The following is a 17,729-nucleotide window of genomic DNA, read 5'->3' on the forward strand; positions in this document are numbered from 1 at the left end:
CGGGTGAAACCAAAGGACCAACCTCCCATAAGACCCCACCTCCCTAAAACACAACAGAGTGTTTGGCAATGCCAAGAGCTTTCATACATTCAAGCGTGCCTGCCCAAGAGCAAAGGAGGGTTACTCCACCCCAGGAGTTCTACCAGAACTCAGCTGGCTCCAGCCAAGCCCCTTGTTAAATCCTTCCGCTGCCTTGCTGGGAATAAACTGAAGCAACTGCTCAAGCTGCTGGCTTCCCCCAGCATGAGACACCAGTGTGCTTTGACTAGACACTCTCATCTGCCAACATTTAACAGTTAAGCTGTCACTGCCTCTCATGCAGAGTGCTTGGATAAGCTGCTTAAAAAAGGAAAGAAAGAGGGGGAAAAAAAGGGATTTTACAACAAAATGAACCCTGCAGAGAAGGCTGCTTCCCATCTTCTTGAACTGTGTATAATTTCCCTCTATTTACAAGCCCAGTCTCATGGTGATTTATGGTCTTCTGCAGGGCAGCAAAATGCTTTAACTCCAGAACCTCAATCATACCATCCCTGTTATGGCCAGAGTGTTTGTCCTTCCTGGGTCACGGGTGCCTGTAAAGGTGGGAACTTCCATTCCTCCAGTTTCCACCTCAGCACAAAGCATTGCTCCCTAAGGGTAAGATAGGGCTAAAATGCTTCCAGTAGAAACACATTCCATGTAAAACAGGTTGTTGCCCAAGACACTCAGCTCCTTGGGAGAGGAGAGCTTGACTTTAAAAGGACAATGCAGAGCAAGCTCAGGTCAAAATGTGTAATTTTAAGCTTAAGGAAAAAGGAGCAGGGGTGGCAGCTGTAAAACAAACCCAGCAGGAACACTTGAGATTGAAAATGTGCTGGAACATCACAGAGCTTCATGCCAAGCAGAGATGCTTTTCACCTAATTTCTCATCCCTTGTGAAATAAACAGCACTGGAATGACCAAGGCATAAATGAGGCTGTGCCTGAAGGCAGTCACATATCCCCTCCATACTCCTGAAAGGGAGAGGGAGAATAGGAGAACCCAGGTGACAGTGACTGTTCCAGCCTGTCCCATACTGGCTGGTACCTGAAAGCAGTCTCTCAGGCTCCAGTTGAACATGTGGTGTTGCACTGGTGATAGGCTAGTGCCAAGAGAATGCAGATAAGCACACATCCAGGACTGGCTGGATAGTCCCAGGATTCAGGGGCTTGTCCTGGCACCTCTTTGTTCCCCATTCCACAGCCTTTTCTTTCTGCAGTCCTCCTAGCACCGGGCTTCTGCCAGCCCAGAAACCCAGGGGTTTCTGCAGGGGGAGGCAGGAACAAACCAGCCAAGCTTGAATTTTTTTCCCTTTCCCTGACACAGAGAACAGAGGAAGGCAGCAGTGTTACTAATTGGGATTAACAGTCACTTCCTATTGCTTCTTCCAAACAAGGAGACTGGGGAAGCAGCAGATTTATCCTTGCTCTTGGCAGTCTTGAAGGACCTGAAGGTCCAGCTGGGGCCTGTATTTAACATCAGTTTTTCTGCCAATCCAGGGGCTGTAATACTATATAAAATATAACAGACCCAGTGCTTCTGAGGATGATCCTACCTCATGTTTTGCAACTATGGCTCAGTCCCACTGAGAAAACCAATACTGGTAGAATTCCATGACAACCATAAGTTACCTGCAATTGTGCTTCTTGTGAAGCAAGAACCAACATCATTCTAGTCAAAGAACAGACTTCTCCAACATTTTAGATAAACAGGAACTGAAGTGCAACAGCCCAACTTGCTACCTCTTACAGCTCCATAATGAGATTTACAGCAGTTGGTATTTTCCCATAAAATACACATTCCTGGATTCACATGATTGGAGCATGGGGCCCTTGGAAGGAAGCAGAAAGAAGAGTCTTGCCTTGTAAGATTGTAAAGCAAAGCCTACAAATTTGAACATAAAAGCCCAAATATACTTAACGTTGAAAGGCAAATAAAAATAAAAAAATAAGCTGAAATGTATAGATTGGGGATCTTATTATTTTAATGTGTTAGCAGCACTGGCAGGAAGCTGTGACAGACCTGAGAAGAGAGCCAAGAGCTCCTGATCTCTATCCCTGCCTTGCTGAGGACCATCCCATGTCCTTATGCAAATGCCATTTACTTAACCAGATCAGGTTCTTCAACAGTGATCTTAAACAACTGCTTAAGGCCATCACATTTCATAAACCATCTCAGAAAACAGCTGCCACACTGGTTACAAATCCAGCTTTTACATAGTGCTCAAGTCAGCCACAAAATCTGGTAAGCAGGAATATATGAAACACTGATTTGAAACCAGCCATCCCAGTGGTCTCCTCACAGAAGGGTGCTTGGGTGCAAACCTCCTTACCATTCTCACTGGCCTCCAACATGCCCTGTAAGTACCGGAAGGATCCAGACTGCTTTGGCTCTGAAATGGGCTTTTCATAATCCTGAAGCATCTTGTAGACATCTGACTCCACATCAAACCCATTTCTGTTCCGTGGGAGAGACTTCATGGGTTCAATGCTGGTTTAAAGCAAAGAAAGAAAGGCTCAAGTCAAACAGAAACAGCTACTGTCAAGCTCATCAGGGAGGTACTGAAATCTCCACATTCCCACAGATTCAATTAAGCACTTCTGTTCCCATGTGTTTCCCTGCCTGGAGGTATGTCTGGCCAAGGAACAGCTGCTGAACCAAGGAGGTTGAACTTGTTCCCTGTTGGGCTCCAATTGAGCAACAGAGCGAGGGCGGGCCCAGTTACCAGATGCCTTCAGGAAAGGGGGCAGCTGCTTGCAAATGCTGTAAAATGCTTTGCCACCTATGGAATTCATTGAAAAAATGGGAAAAACATTTCATTATTGCATTTCGTTAACTATGTAGGGCCAGGGCATGCACCCACCCCTTGTAAGTGTGTGCCAGGCAGGACAGCAAAACCCCTCACCACCCACAAGTGCCTCCTGTGAAGCTGGTGCTACTGTAGGTACATCACAAACATAGACCACAGCTTAACTAAGAAAACCACCTCACCAGCGAGGGAGACACTGGGGCTGCCCAGTAACCCCAATCTCCAACCTTGAGCCTCGAGCTGCTCCTGGTCTGTATGAGGAGCATTTGGGATGCACAGACAACAAACAGCAATTTAAACCATTATTCCAGTCAATACATCAAAACATGAAAAACATGGTCTGGAATAAAAAATATTTCAGGTACATGCTTAAATGTCCTGCTGTGAAGAACTGGATTCAAGTGCTGTTGTGCTCAAGAGGCCCCAACACAAGCACAGCTCTGGGAGAAGGGGCTCCTCTTCCTTTTTATAAAGCAGGTCATTAAGGCCATTATAAAACAAATAAAAATAGCAAGAGTCCTGAACTCCATCAGCTTCACATACTTTAGCCATCATCTGGATAATTTTCTCCACCAGTGTTATATTCATGTCTGCTTAAACAAATAAACAGAAGACATAGCATTCACTTTCAAAGAAAGCAAGAAAGAAAGAAAGAGAAAGAAAAAACCTCCAGACAAAAGTCACTTTGAAAGAATGGCTAGAGCTCCATATTCTGGTAGTGACTCCCCAGCAGGTCTGCTCCCTGTGGGAGGTGAGGGCCAGCCTGGGTGGTGGGGCTGAGCCATGCTGGTGCAGAGTCATGGATCCATCCCTGTGACTCCCAGCCAATCCAAACCCCGCATCTGTGGTCCAACTGTTTCTTTAGCCTGCTACAGTTCACTCCTACATCAATTCACACATTTTCATTGGAAAGGGCAGGTTTTGGCAAGCTTTGTTAATTTGGCACAGCGTGGTTTGTTGGTAAGAGGAGAGAGGGATGACAAAAGGGTAGCTTCTGTGAGAAGCTGCTAGAGGCTTCCACCATGTCCGACAAACCAATCTCTGATGGCTCTGAAAACAGACATGCTGCTGGCCCAATCAGAGAGGCTGGTAACACCTCTGTGATGACATATTTAAGAAGAAAATCAAAGCAGTGCAGGCAATTTTTTCCAGGGGCCACCCCTGGCGCGGCACACGGCAATGCGCTGCAGCTGCCGCCATCTCGGCACGGCCCACGGTGAGCCTTGCTTGCCCAGCCACACCTGGCCAGCCATGCTGTGGGCACAAGGGCAGGGGACAGCGACTGCTACTCCTTCCCAGTGCCCTGCAATGAAGAGAGGCATTAAAATAGCACCAGCACCATGGCAGTGACTGCCTGCCCAGTGACAGCAGGGCTGCCTGGCCGGCAGTGGGAACATGACAAGTGACTCCCCGACACAGAACCTACACAAAAGCAACCTCCTGTCACTGAGGGATCTTGCAAGAAATCTTTGAATTAGCGGAACTTGCTGGCAATGGTATCTATAAGCAGCACTTTTCCTTCTAGTCAGAGAAGAGAGTGAGGATGTTTGAGCGAAAACATGGTGGCACCAAGGTCAGTGGAAAAACAAAGAGGGGGAGGAGGTGCTCCAGGTGTTGGAGCAGAGATTCCTCTGCAAACTGTGGTAAAGACTAGGATGAAACAAACTGTCCCCCCGTAATGCAGGAATTTCATGGGAGATGCCGAGATCCACTTGGAGCCCATGGTTAAAGTCCTCATGGAGCAGCAGCTGGATGCTAGAGAAAGCTGTGATATGGTGGGAGACCTGAACAGAGAGGGCCGCTGCTTGATACAGAGAGGGGGACCTTGCTTCCAAACTGGAGCAGCCTATCCTTAGAGGACTGCACCCTATGGACAAGCCACAACAGTTTTGGGAACACTGTTTGCCCGTGGGAGGGACTCACAGCATAGCAGAGAACAGATTTCTCTCCCTGAGCAAACAGAAGAAGATCTCAAATGATGAACTGACCAAAACACCCACACCCTGTCTCCCTGTGCTGTCAGTGGGAAGGAGGGAAGGGTTGGGGGTAAAAAAAGGTGTTTTAAAGGCGTATTTTGCTTCTCATTATCCTCCTGACTCATTTTAATAATAAGTTTACTTTATACCTTTAAATTTAAACCTGTTTTGCCCTTAGAGTGTTTCCCCCAGTCGTCAACTCATGAGCCTTTTGTTAATTTTTTCCCCATCTCCTCTGCCCAGCTGAAAGCAAGAGAGGGTAAGCAAGTGATTTTTGTGGTGCCTGGTGTTTGGCCAGCATGTAAAACCATGACACCAGCCTGACCTCATCAAAGAAAATGCACTCCAATTCAAAGAAAATGCCTTCCTGCCCCAATTCTACTCAAAGACCCAAGGAAATCTCCTGGCTTTAGGCTCGTTTGCAGATAACACCGGATTTTGTTCTGTATTTTTTGTGCAGTTCTCCTCTTTACAAATTCAATAACCTTCCCAGAGCAGCACAGGGAATAAGCTGGCTTGCTGCATCACTGAAATACAGATTAATGCTGACACAGAGTTCTTGAGCTGAAAATAAACTCTCTTTGCATGTGATACAGACATTACTTTCTTGCAGCATATTTTGTTAGTTTGGAGGAACATAAATCAAGATCCTCATAAGCCATGTGAAAGCATCCCAGTCCCCTACCTGGCTTGTCTCAAAGTCGAGTTATCTGCCCAAACTGTTCTTGGCTACACAAAAGCCTTTTCTTTCCTAGGAGCATTATTCATTTCTCAGCCTCCTGGACAGCTGCACTGAGCATATATTACACTTATAAACATCCCAGTTACTGGAGTTCATCTTTTCAGCCAATATCTCCAGCTTCCAGGGCAAGTGTTGGCTCCTGGGTTGGTGGCAAGGTGATCCCCGCTCCTAGGAGGGCAGCACCCTCCATCCTGCCTTGGAGATACACTTTGAAAACACAAATTATTATTGCCTGTGACTCTCACAGAGCCATGGAATTGTTTAGGTTAGAAAAGCCCTCCAAGATCATCAAGCCAAGCCATTCCCCCAGCACTACCAAGGGCACCACTAAACCATGTCCCCAAGAGAAATATCCACATGTCTGTTAAGTCCCTCCAAGTGTGCTGACTCCACCATTGCCCCGGGCAGCCTGCGCCAGGGCTTGACAACCTTGCTGGTGAAGAAATTTTTGCTAATATCCAATTTAAACCTTTCCTCCTCTTGTCTTCCTTAGCATTAATCCCATCTGGGAGACCATACCCAGAGGCCACTAATCTACCTACTCACATCAGCAATAGAAGGGTCTTAAGAGATCTACAGAATGAGCACCTTCAAGATGCACACCTGAGCATTGCTTCAGCATCACGAGATTCAATTCAATGTTGCAGTTGTTACCTACATAGATGTGGCCATTTTGTTCAGAAATTGGTGTCTCCAGACCTTTTCATTTTTGCTTTGTTTTATTCATTTGGTTAGTTACTTTTTTCCTCCCCCCTCCACTTGACCAACAGAGCAGGGGTGCAGCCCGATGGACTTGGCTGAGTTAGGTCAATGGCTAGAGAGGATGATCTTGAAGGTCTTTCCAACTGAACTGAGTCTAAGATTCCATGTTCTCTGGAGCATCACAGCTTCGGTGCACTCCCTGAATCTTAGTTTGCAGGAAAAGCAGCAGATACAGAGCATAAGCCCTGCCCTGGTCATACCTGTGGGCAGGAGTGATGTGGAGTCTACTCAGCTGGCCTGGAAGTGCCAACTCAGAGCTGTTGTTTGTGTAGAGCCGGGTTGGTGGGTGATGCTCCATGTTCAGCATCTGCTTGCTGTCCATGAGGCTGCCCCCAGATCCATGGGGCATCAACCTCCTGCTCTTGCCAGGGCCACTGTCCTGGAAGAGAAAGAAAGTAGAAAACCTGAAATTTATAGTGTGTGATGTACATGGAGGGGTTGTGTTGGGACATGCAGTTTGCAGTAGTAACATTTTACATGTGCTGTGGAAAACAGGGATGTGCAGCAGGAAAAGGAAAATTGAGGCTTGAGCTGCCATTAAATTGTGCTGAATCTACATAGCTCCCCTTGATCCCCAACCAAATGAATTTGCTGTTTCTCCATGGTGAGCCACTGCCAAATATTCTGCATTTATTTTTCCTTCCATTAATTTTATATTTAAAAGCATATTTGCTGTTTCTTTAAAAGAAAGGTGGTGAGTCTGCTTATTCCACATTCCATCACTCTGAGGGCACTTGCTGTGCTCCTGACTTCAGGGCCATCCCTTCCATTTCTATCAGCAAAACAGGATAAGCTGCTAGGCAGCTCCACGTGCAGGTTGGGCAACATCTGAGGCCAAGGGACCTGTCCTGGGATTTTCACTTGCAGCTACCCTTTTCCACACAGATCCATGTTCATTTAAGGAGGTTTTCTCCCCAAGTAAGGTCAGTCATTTACTGTGTGAGAAACATATCAGTCAAGGGTTTAGCTTGGTATTCATACTTCCATTTGTTTTTTTAAGTCCCAAGGTAAACTGTGGAAATATTTTAGTCATATGACCTCAGGATGTCATTAAACCACACATTTTCCACATTACTTTACCATTTTACCAATGTCAAACATTATCTATGTGTTATTCCACACACATGAAATTCCACGTATATGGGTGTGCTATTAGTCAGTCCCATTGACACCCATAAACCAAGCAAAACCGACCACTAATGTCTCCTGAGCCAGGCTTTACCTGCAAAAACTCAGTATGGGGAGAGGAGCTAACTCCAGCTATTGGGAAAACCAGCAGGAAGCAGGACATAGCCTATGGACACATGCTGGCTGCTATTTCCAGCTACGTGAGTCACAAACACGCCTGGACTGATGAAAGACATAGATGCTGTGTAAGAGGCTGGAAATTGTTTAATCTAGTTTCATTTGTTCTAGGGCAACTCCCCAACAGAGCTGCCTTCCACCAGATTTTCAGTAGATGGAAGCTGATGAAAAACCAAGCAGGGAAAGAAAACACTACCCTCTGAACAAGTAACAGAGTGTATATTGTGAGGCTCTGATATAAAGCTTATTTTTTACTAACATAATCCAACAAATACTAATTAGAAACAAATGTCTATCCCTGGTGCACAGGACAATGCACTGGCACTCATGAACCTTGCAAGAACAAACAGCTAAGAGAAGTAAAAAACCAGATCCTACTAGAAAAAGATCTTGAAAGCACAATTCTTCAATTCTTCCTAAGGCAAAATGTACATTGATAAAATCAAGCTTAGTTAAGAACTGGAAGATGGTGCCTTTGACTTTTTTTCCTACTATCAGCTGAAAACCTGCAGCCTTCAGCAAGCTCCCAGCAGCTTCCTCTGCTTTACAAGTTGCCCAGAGCCCTCCTGGCACACTTCTCTCCACACTACGCATGCACAAACGGGTGGGGAAAACTGCTTCCAACATAATAACTTCAAATTGACTATTAAAACAGTACTTTTGCTGCCAGGAATAATATAATTTTAACTGTTCCCCAATTTATAGTCTTTAAAAAAATTTAGAAAAAATATATAAGCAGGCTATGGGTTCCCAATTCCCAGATTTAGATTGTTATTTCAAGGGAAATAAAGAAAACACTCAACCATGATGCAGAGAGGAAAAGAAGGATCATAAACATTTTTTGGGATAAAAGCAATGGCCCATATGGCTGGCAGCATTGAGAGCGATGCTTTTCGAAAGCCATTACCTTTAATTATCTGGGCCTCATGACTCAGATCCACACTCAGTCTAGAGTGGCTGGAGGAGAGGGCTAGGTCCTCTCCCCTGACCTCATGTGCTCCTGCACACTGGTGCCATACAGACCTTTGCTGGGGAGCATGGGACCAGTGGCTGTTTCCAAAATGCAAACCTCCTCCAGCAAAAGACTTCCAGACCACCACCTTCATGGACATGCTTAAATCCAAGATAGTTTGTAAAGCACTGCCCTTTTGGCCCTGTTAAGCTCAGCAATTTGTACAAGACCAAATGTTGCTATAAAGCTAAAATGTATTGCTTGGGCACTCTCCAAAAGGTGGCCCTTGATGGAAGGGAGAAACAGAGCCCTTCCTGTACTACTTGGCATCCCCAGTTGCCATCAGCTCCCTGTCCCTGTGGGAGGAGGATGTTCATGATGGTGGCAGCTCACCTTTCCCCTGCTCAGCCATGTTACAAAGCCAGTGGTGACAAAACAGCACCCATAGGGATCAAGAAGCTCCTCCTGTAGCACAAAAAGCTGTTCCCAGGCCAGAGTTCAGTCTCCTCTTCCTCAATGGCTGTGAGACCTCTGCAAGGCTTTGCTTTGTGCCAAACTCTCACACATTCACCCTCAGATACCCAGAACCAGATGGATTTCTTTCCAGTTGTCAAATTCAAGATCAGTTCAAATTTCTCCCCTTCGGGGCTTAATTTGCTTTTTTTTTTTGCTGGATTTTCTTCTGCTTTTTATGGCCTTTCTTAAACTGAGTTTGCAAACCCTTCTTAAGAGCTGGCTTGTGAACTCTCACCAAGGAGAACTCTTTTAGCCTGCAAACCAGAAACTCCAAATTTGTTTTCTCACACTTGGCTGTTTTTTTATGCATTTTGCAAAACGTCCTATTTGTTCTTCTACCCTTTTTCAGGTCCTTAGCTCTAGAGACCACAGATATTTAGAGAACATCAGACTTCAGATTCTGATCCAAAGCATTTCAAGTTAATTTACTTCAGTGTGCTATTAATTAGACTTTTAAAAGGCCAGAAGTACAAACAAGACTTTTTTTCCAGACTACCAGAGAGTAAAACTGAAAACTGCTATTTTGATAGGCCAACACTGGGTCCTAGAACCTCCAAGCAAGCCCCTCCACCCACGGCATGATTTGGAAGGGCTTTGAGCAGTGATGGCTTTGGTGTAGCTAAGAAACCTTCACTGGGAGCAAACTCACCAGCTGCAGAGCTAGAAATATCTCCTAAATTATGCCTCCAAGCCCCTCCATCTGCCCACTTGTGCAATGGTGGTAGGAGATTTGCCCAGACAGGACCAGTAGCAACTCTGTCCCTGCAATGTGGGTGCCCATTCCCCCAGGAATTGCCTGCACCTTGTTTATATTTCCCTAATCTTGGGGGTGTTGGTCCTGCTCTCACATACCACAAGAGACTCAAACAGAGCCAAAAGCCATGCTTGGCTCAACCCAAAGCAGTTCTCTGATGTTCTTCAGATTCACCCTCTTCTCAAAACCAGACGACGATGGGCTGGTGTCAGCTGAACTCTTGCTGCCAAAACACTGAATTACAGACACAAACATTGTTATTTATGCATCAGGAGGTAAAGCATCCCTCAGCTGCAGAGTCACCTGGAAGAGGCACCTCTTGTGACTGTGTTTGCTTTTTCTGCATCCATCACTCAGCAACAGCAGGACAAGCCTGTCTGCTTGAGCTCCTCCTTTGGCTTCCTTCTCCCTTGCTCCAAGCTTGGGTAATTGAGTCCCAACTGATTCTGGCCTCTCCTGGCAGAGGGCTTTCTGTGGATGAAGTTATACTGCTTTCATTACTGCAAGTCCTCTGTCATGCAAATGTGCCAACCAATTAAGCCTGAAGACATATCCCAGTATATCTTGACACGCTCAAGCCAAAACTCAACCTCTGCATGGAAGACAACTGTAATGCTGCAGGTCCCTCCTCTCCTTCCCCCCACGTTTTCAACAGTAAAGATACTGCTTCCTCTCTGATGAGTTCTGACCAGTTCAAAGGTCCCAGAGATGGAAATCTGATCATTACCCCACAGTGGGGGGTATATGGGGCAGACCGCATGGATTTCATTTCAACCCAAGTAAGTGATTTACACTGTGGCAAATAGCCACAGGAAAAGGATTCATTCTTCAACAAAAACCTCAGGAAAAGTCCCAGGCTTATGACAAAGGCTGTTCCCAAAGCATGGAGAAAAGGATAAATTTTAAAAGCTACACTTGTTTTAACACACATTTCCCTATAAGCACAGTTCAGATCTTCTGTGTATATATTGCTTCCCCAGACTAAGCAGCCTTCAATCTAACTTTCAAAAGCTTTAATAAGTATGAACCCATTATTTAGTTCAGCTCAGAAGATTAAGAGATAAGTAAAAAAGTTTGGGTCTATTTTGCTGATGGTGGATAAACAGAATTTGAGTTATTTTACAAGACAGACTTTAAATATTCTGCCAAGCTCCCCTTTCAACACTGTCAGAGACTGAAATATTACAGTTTTTGACTTACACATTTTCATGAAGGACTTTTAGAATTGTATTATAAAAGCTGCACAGACTACCACCACACTCCAAACAGGCCTTTGGAGTGAGGCCCTGGACTGCTCGCTGATGAAGACAAGATAAAACTCAGGAACTGAGGACATTCACAAAGCACAAGCTTAGCACCTTCAGAGAGGAGACCACAGACCCATGGCTATCAGCTGCCAGGCTCACACAGACCCTTGCACCAAAGGGTGGGGTGAGAGAGGCTTTGAGTGTGTATTGGAAAGTGAATGCCCACCCTCTGATGTGCAGAGGGGCCCTTCACCCAGGGGAAAGCTTATTCACAGCAGAGAGGGTGGCAGGGCTCATCAAAGGCCCCCCAAAAGGATCCCCAGACCCTGCACCAGAGATGATGCAACAGATCCTCAGTGTTGCAAGGGACAGTGTCAAACCGTCCCCCTGCAAGGTAGGCACCTGGGCATTGCTACCTGGCCCAAAGCATATAATAATCCACTGAATTCTATACTCTTCAGAATGTGGTGGTGGGACCCTCACCACCAAGAAGACCAGATGGAAGGGAGCAACAAGATGTTGTTAGGATCCTTTGATAGGGGACAAACTTCCACGTAACACCTATCACTCTCTCTCTCCCCCCCTCCCCCACCCCACTTCTTTTTCTATCTCTTTCTCTCTTCTCTTTGCCTCCTTTACTATTAAATAAAAATATATCGTTTTGTGGCCCCAAAATCTAACCTTATTTGGTTTTAATCTCTTTTTTTTGGGTATATTTCAAACCTTCAAAGTTCTTTGCGGTTTATGCACAGAGACTTAGCTTTCCTCACTTTCCTGGGTTTAAACTGGATCGTAACAAACATATACCACAGTCTGAAGGAAAACCTTATCTATCACATCTTTCTCACTACGCTCCTTTCACAGCTGTCAGCTAAACAACAAATTAGTTTTTCAGATCTCTCTAAGTAAGAGACCAAACTCTTAACAGATGATCTTTTCTGTAAAAAGGCTGCAGAAAATGTTCACATGACACATGACTTAAGCTGGAGCCTGGTGGAGTCCCAGCCTACCCATACTCCCAGGACAGGCTGTACTGCACAAGGGCATGTAGTGACAGGACAAGGGGGAATGGCTTCACACTGACAGAGGGCAGGTTTAGATGGGATATCAGGAAGAAATTCTTCCCTGTGAAGGTGGTGAGGCCCTGGCACAGGTTGTCCAGAGAAGCTGTGGCTGTCCCATCCCTAGAAGTGTTCAGGTTGGATGGGGCTTAGAGCAACCTGATCTAGTGGAAGGTGTCCCTACCTGGAGCAGGCAGATGGAACTAGATGAGCAGTAAGGTCCCTTTCAACCCAAACCATTCTGTGATTCTGTAGAGCAAAGGCCAGCACACATTTAACCCAGGGACAAATCTCTCACAATCAAAGAGCAGTAACATTTCTCCACCTTGGAGCAGCCATGTGGATGGCCATCAGCAAGGCTCTGATGGAGGTTTCCTCTCACAGCTCCAGGGAGAAGCTGCACCCTCGTGCAAATTAAAGAGCACAGGAGAGACTCGAGCTGCAATGCCAGGACTTTATCCCTTAACCTACCTGGCTCCCCAGCAGTCTGATAACATTCCACAGCAATGGAAAAGAGTTACCTAAGACTGTCAAGATTAACATGTGTTTGCATTTATCTTGCCTGCTGCAGTGCAGAGAGCACATTTCTAACATCCAGTGTGCAAGGGGCATTTACCGATCAGACAGAGGAGAGCTTTGTATGAATATTTTAGCAGAAGAGCTTTGAACTTTTCCTCTTTGCCCAGCAGCAGCAAGTTCCTGCCAGATGGCTACCTCACTAGAGCTAGGCTCAGCAACAGTTTAAACCCTAGAAAGGCCTTCTACATCCCAGAGTTCAGGGTCACCTTCCACCTGCAGGAACAGGAGGGCAATGCTCAATGCAGGTGTCAGACGGATGCCTCCACCATGCACAGGCTGGTGTTGGATTAACTTTCCCCCGACAGAAAATAATATCCACAGCAGATGGAAAAAACCTGAAACCATCACAGCAAGTGTCCACCTGCCATCCTGTCTGCGCCCTTTCTCCCAGGAAGATGCTGCTGTTCCCATTTCAGTCCATGCTCCCATTGAATCACTCACCATCTGGTGTTTGGCTTATAGGACAAGCCTGGTGATCTTAACACTAACAGACTATGTCCTGATTTCATGTTTTCCATCTTACTCTCGCTGTCCTCTCTCTCAGCTGGGGAATTGTTGCATTTTTAGGAATTACCATATCACACTTTCTGATTTTTTCCATAATCATTATCAGCAGCTAATTGAAACTAAAAGCTTCACTGGCAACAAGTACTACATGCTTAAAACCAAGAGGTGTGCCTACTCCATAGCTTATCTAAACACCTCCTTCTGTAAAAGCCAGAGTAAGGTACACCAGAAAACACAGCACAAGCAACAGGATGATACATATTTTTAACTTTGGATTGCCCCAACCTTTTGTTTTTCCTCATTTACCAAAAAAACAAACAAACAAACAAAAAAAACCCCCAAAAACAACAACAACAAAAAAAACCAGGTGGATTCAAAAATATATCTCAGCCTTTCCCAGCCTTCTGTGGCACAAGCTGCTTTAGGGATGGAAGCAACTGCTTCAGCCTGATCATCCTGAGGGACCACAGTGAGCAACCCTCTTCACACCACTGGGGATGGCTCTTTCCACATGCTCTCACACCTGTAGGTTACTCAAGTAAACTTCAAGAGCAACTAATTCCTCTTAACTGAGAGACAAAGAAAAAATGAAAGGGGATAAGCTGTTTTTCTGATGGATAAGAACAGAAACACTTGAGCTACACCTGTGCTTCCAAACACTCAGCACTTCTGAGTACAGAAGCAGCAGTTTCTTTAACTGTGTTAACAGAGTCATCGCTGAAACTGATGTTATCAAGTAAAATAACACAGTATACGTCTGTGTTAGCACTTAATCCAACAGCATTTTGTTTTGTCCTAAACCAACCCCCACTGTTATCATTCCAGTATAATTCCTATGTACCTTCAATGAGAACAAATTATTCAAGTCACCTGGACAGAAGAAAATACTACTTTGAAGTTTCCATTCCTATTCTTCCCTTCTTTACCTTAATATAGTTTTTGCTTTTTGCCTCTTTCATATACCAGGATTATCAAAACTCACTTAAAGATGATAATTTATCTAAGACGTACACAGAGAATTTCACAGATTACATTTTACACAGATTAAAAAGATTACAGCTTCAAGATGTTACAGGGGTACTCAGAAAACTCCTTTGCTTTCAAATGATGCAATATATCACAGGCAAAAGTAAACACAAGTGCACACACTATGTGTGCATAACCTCTTCACCAGTAAATTAGATCAGTGGTTTTTTGTAGTGTAAAACCCCAGCATCTGGGTGTGAAATGTTGCCTGAGCACCCAGAGCTCAGGGCTGATGCACCCACAGTGGCTGTCAAGATTAGCATGTTTCTGCTATTAAATCAGTCCTCAAACAACAAGCTGTGAGTTCCCATGGAAGGGAACTCGGGTTTGTGCCAGGGCATTAGCTCATCCTTTGTTTTCCCCAAAGCATGAGGCAGACATTTTCCCTCTTTCCTTCAGAAGAGTGCCACTGGTGCCCAGCTGGCTGGGAGGTCCCAGCAAGGGCTTTCCCAGAAGCAGGGATGGCCCATCCTTCCCTGCAAGCAGGGGAGGAAGGATGGTCAGTCGTTTTGAGAAAGGAAATTCCACTTCTCCAGCTAGGAGGCTTTAACCCCCAGCTCACAGAGTTCAGCTCAGTCTACGCCAGGGTTTTGCAAAGAAATACATAGAAGTTTCCTTCTTGGAAGCAACCCACAGAGAACTTAAAACAAATACTCCATTAAATTAAAGTTAATGTAAATCAAATCCATTACTCAGTTAATTAAATAAGGAGACATTCACCCTTAGTGAATATATATATAACTATATATAGTGAATATATATATAACTATTATATATATATATATATATATAACACCTAGCAAAAAGTAAATATGAGCATATTAAAGACATTTTTAAAGGTGTTAAAATCAGTGCTGAAGGACAGGTTAGCAGCAAACTACCCTCTCTGCTCTAGTGAAGGACACCACTGCTGTCCCTGGGTGCCCAGAGCTGGGACATCAGAGGCTCAGACTCCCCTGAAGCCCACATGTGATTTATGTAATTAGGAGCAAGCACCATCAGCAGTGATACTATTTGTGAAGTCAGGGCAAGTATGAAAAACTCCCAGGAATGATGCTGCAGAGCCCACACTGGGTGGATGCCATGTGCAATGAGAGGTGGCATGTTCTGCAACCACACACACCTGAGCACCTCCGACAAGCAAACAAAGATATGTTTGCATTTCCACTGGCCTGGCTCACACCCAGCACCACCTTGGTTTCCTGCACTGCCTGGATTAGGCTGCTCAAACAGTTACAGTAGATGCAAGTTTGTTCCAGTTTGTCTCTTCACCCCATTCTGGCTGGCATTTTCACATAGCAAGCCATGTGCCTTGCACCTGGTTTTGTCAAACTAACAACAAATCTCTGTGGACTGAGACCTGGGTGTCAAGAACAGAATAACATATAGAAAAAAATAAATCCTAAGTGATGAGCAGAAACAGCCTTCTCATTGTACTTGTGCAATTCCCCTGATGCTGTGGCTCTTCTCCACAGCCCAGAGCTCACCCTCTGAGTCAGGTGGTCAGGCTGGGAAAACCACTGCGTAGGACTCAGCCCAAGAGAGGACCAAGAGCACTGGTGCACCTTACTCATCCATCCCAAGAATGGCACAGGGGCTGCTCTGCTAGCTCAGCAGCACCAGGATGCCATTCCCAATTGACTACTGTGGGATGTGCCTCTTCCTGTCTGCACTGCCAGAGGAAACCCAGCCTTTCACCCCATGTAGCTACTTCAGCCAAGCACTCAGGTTTGGGAGGACTTGCATCCTATTCCAGCTCTGGCTACATGCTGCCAATTTAATTTCTGCTGCAATTATCCTCCCACCCTCATGCTTGATTTATTGTCAGTTAGCACTGACAGGGTCTCCACAGCCCAAAGCCCACATTTCCAGGCACCCTGGGCCAGAGAACTGCCAATTCCAACAGTGTGGGAATGAACAAGAAAACAAACATCCTCTCTTTTTATTACCACTGCATGGCAGTATTTTAACTAGCAAGTTCATGCTAGAGGAAGCCAAAATCACTGGGATCTCCAGAAACTGATGGATAGGTGCTCCCTCTCCCCTGTCTGCCGGGGAGGAGTGGCTGGGGCCAGTGCCCACAAGGACACTCAGACAATGCCAAGGGAGACTGGGGATCCCAACATGTGACGGTGGCGATGTCACGACTGCAGGATGGAAATCTTCACTGCTGGCTGGGAAAGTTCCAAGCTGTCTCCAGCATCCCCGTGGTCCCACCTCCACCCACCTCTGAGTCCAACAGACAGGCAGCCCACTTCTTTAGGTTGCAAGTCACTGCATTTGTGGCCTCCTCTGTAGGTCCTTGCTGTCCATGACAGACTTATCTAGCAAAACCAACTGATAACCAAAATCTCCTTTAAAAAAAAAAAATTATTTCCCAAAAGTGACTCACTCATCCTGTTCAGTGTTGTTTCTGCTAAATGTGAAAAGCAGCTCTCCAGTTGCAGCTTCTTCAGTTTGAGGGTAGCGGGCAGCTATTCCCCACAGTCATGGCAATAATCAAAGTTTTAACAAGAAGGATTGATTACATTCTTGGATTCTGAGTAGGGGTTTACCAGAAAGCTCAACTGAGAAACCACAACAGATTTAGAAAGAGGGGAGAGGAAAACTCACCAGCTATGCCATACTTTCTAAGTTCTCTTGCAAAAAAGATAATTACAAATTTCATTGCCTTCAAGACAAAGATTACACCTAAAAAACCCCCCTAAACTGTAATAATAGAAATACAGATTTTCCTACAAATAATTCAGAATGAGGCATTCTGCTTATGCTCACATGTTTCAAGCAAGGGTTACTGCAGTCATAAGTCAAGATTTTCAACAGATCTTTACCCAGTATGATGAAAAAGCATATAGAGTAAAACCTGGAGGAAGATAGAATATATGCTCCACATTACTGCAAAGGCCACTTGCAGTAAAACTCTCAAAACCTTTTTCAGGGACAAACCCCTAACTTCTTTTTGTGATTTGAGGGCAGAATTCCAGCAGAAATTTTTCCCTGCGTTTCAAAGCAGATTGCTTTTTTCCAGATGCAAGGAAGTACACCTAAAGGTTGCACATACTGAGCCAAGTTACTACTTTACAAAGATTTTTCCTTCTCACAATCTAGTAAGTGCCTTTGCTAGAGGGGCTGAATGGACACAGGACAGGACAGCCCTGCATCACCTGACATTGCTTCACAGGGACTCCAGCCAAGCCTGGAAGCTCTGCTCCTAGGATACTGGATACCTGCAGCAAAGGTTGGCTCTCTTTGGGTGCTGCTGATGGTCACCCTCAGCTGCACACAGATCAGAGGACATCACTGGTAACATTTGGGTTAGCAGAGATGCTGGCATCTGTTTCAGGCTGTCAACATGAACCACACTGGAGGCACAGGCAGTCTGGGGGAGAAGAGTCAACAAACACATCTTGGGTGCAAGCACAGCAACCTGGAGGTGTGCATGGAACCACCTTCACCTCCTCTCTGGGAAACCCAA

The 17,729-nt window shown here is 45.3% G+C and overlaps 1 protein-coding gene across 1 annotated transcript in view; it reads right to left on the reverse strand.

Annotated features, from left to right (window-relative positions):
* PDLIM4 (PDZ and LIM domain 4) overlaps window positions 1–17,729 on the reverse strand; it is a 43,005-nt gene that overhangs the window by 2,773 nt on the left and 22,503 nt on the right. The window contains exons 4-5 of the mRNA XM_062502556.1: window positions 6,508–6,686; window positions 2,351–2,508 (exon numbers count right to left, since the gene is read on the reverse strand). Of these exons, the coding sequence (XP_062358540.1) occupies window positions 2,351–2,508; window positions 6,508–6,686 (337 nt within the window). The remainder of the gene's footprint in view (window positions 1–2,350; window positions 2,509–6,507; window positions 6,687–17,729) is intronic.

The sequence above is a fragment of the Cinclus cinclus genome, chromosome 14 (assembly GCF_963662255.1).
Source record: "Cinclus cinclus chromosome 14, bCinCin1.1, whole genome shotgun sequence".
Lineage (NCBI taxonomy): Eukaryota > Metazoa > Chordata > Aves > Passeriformes > Cinclidae > Cinclus > Cinclus cinclus.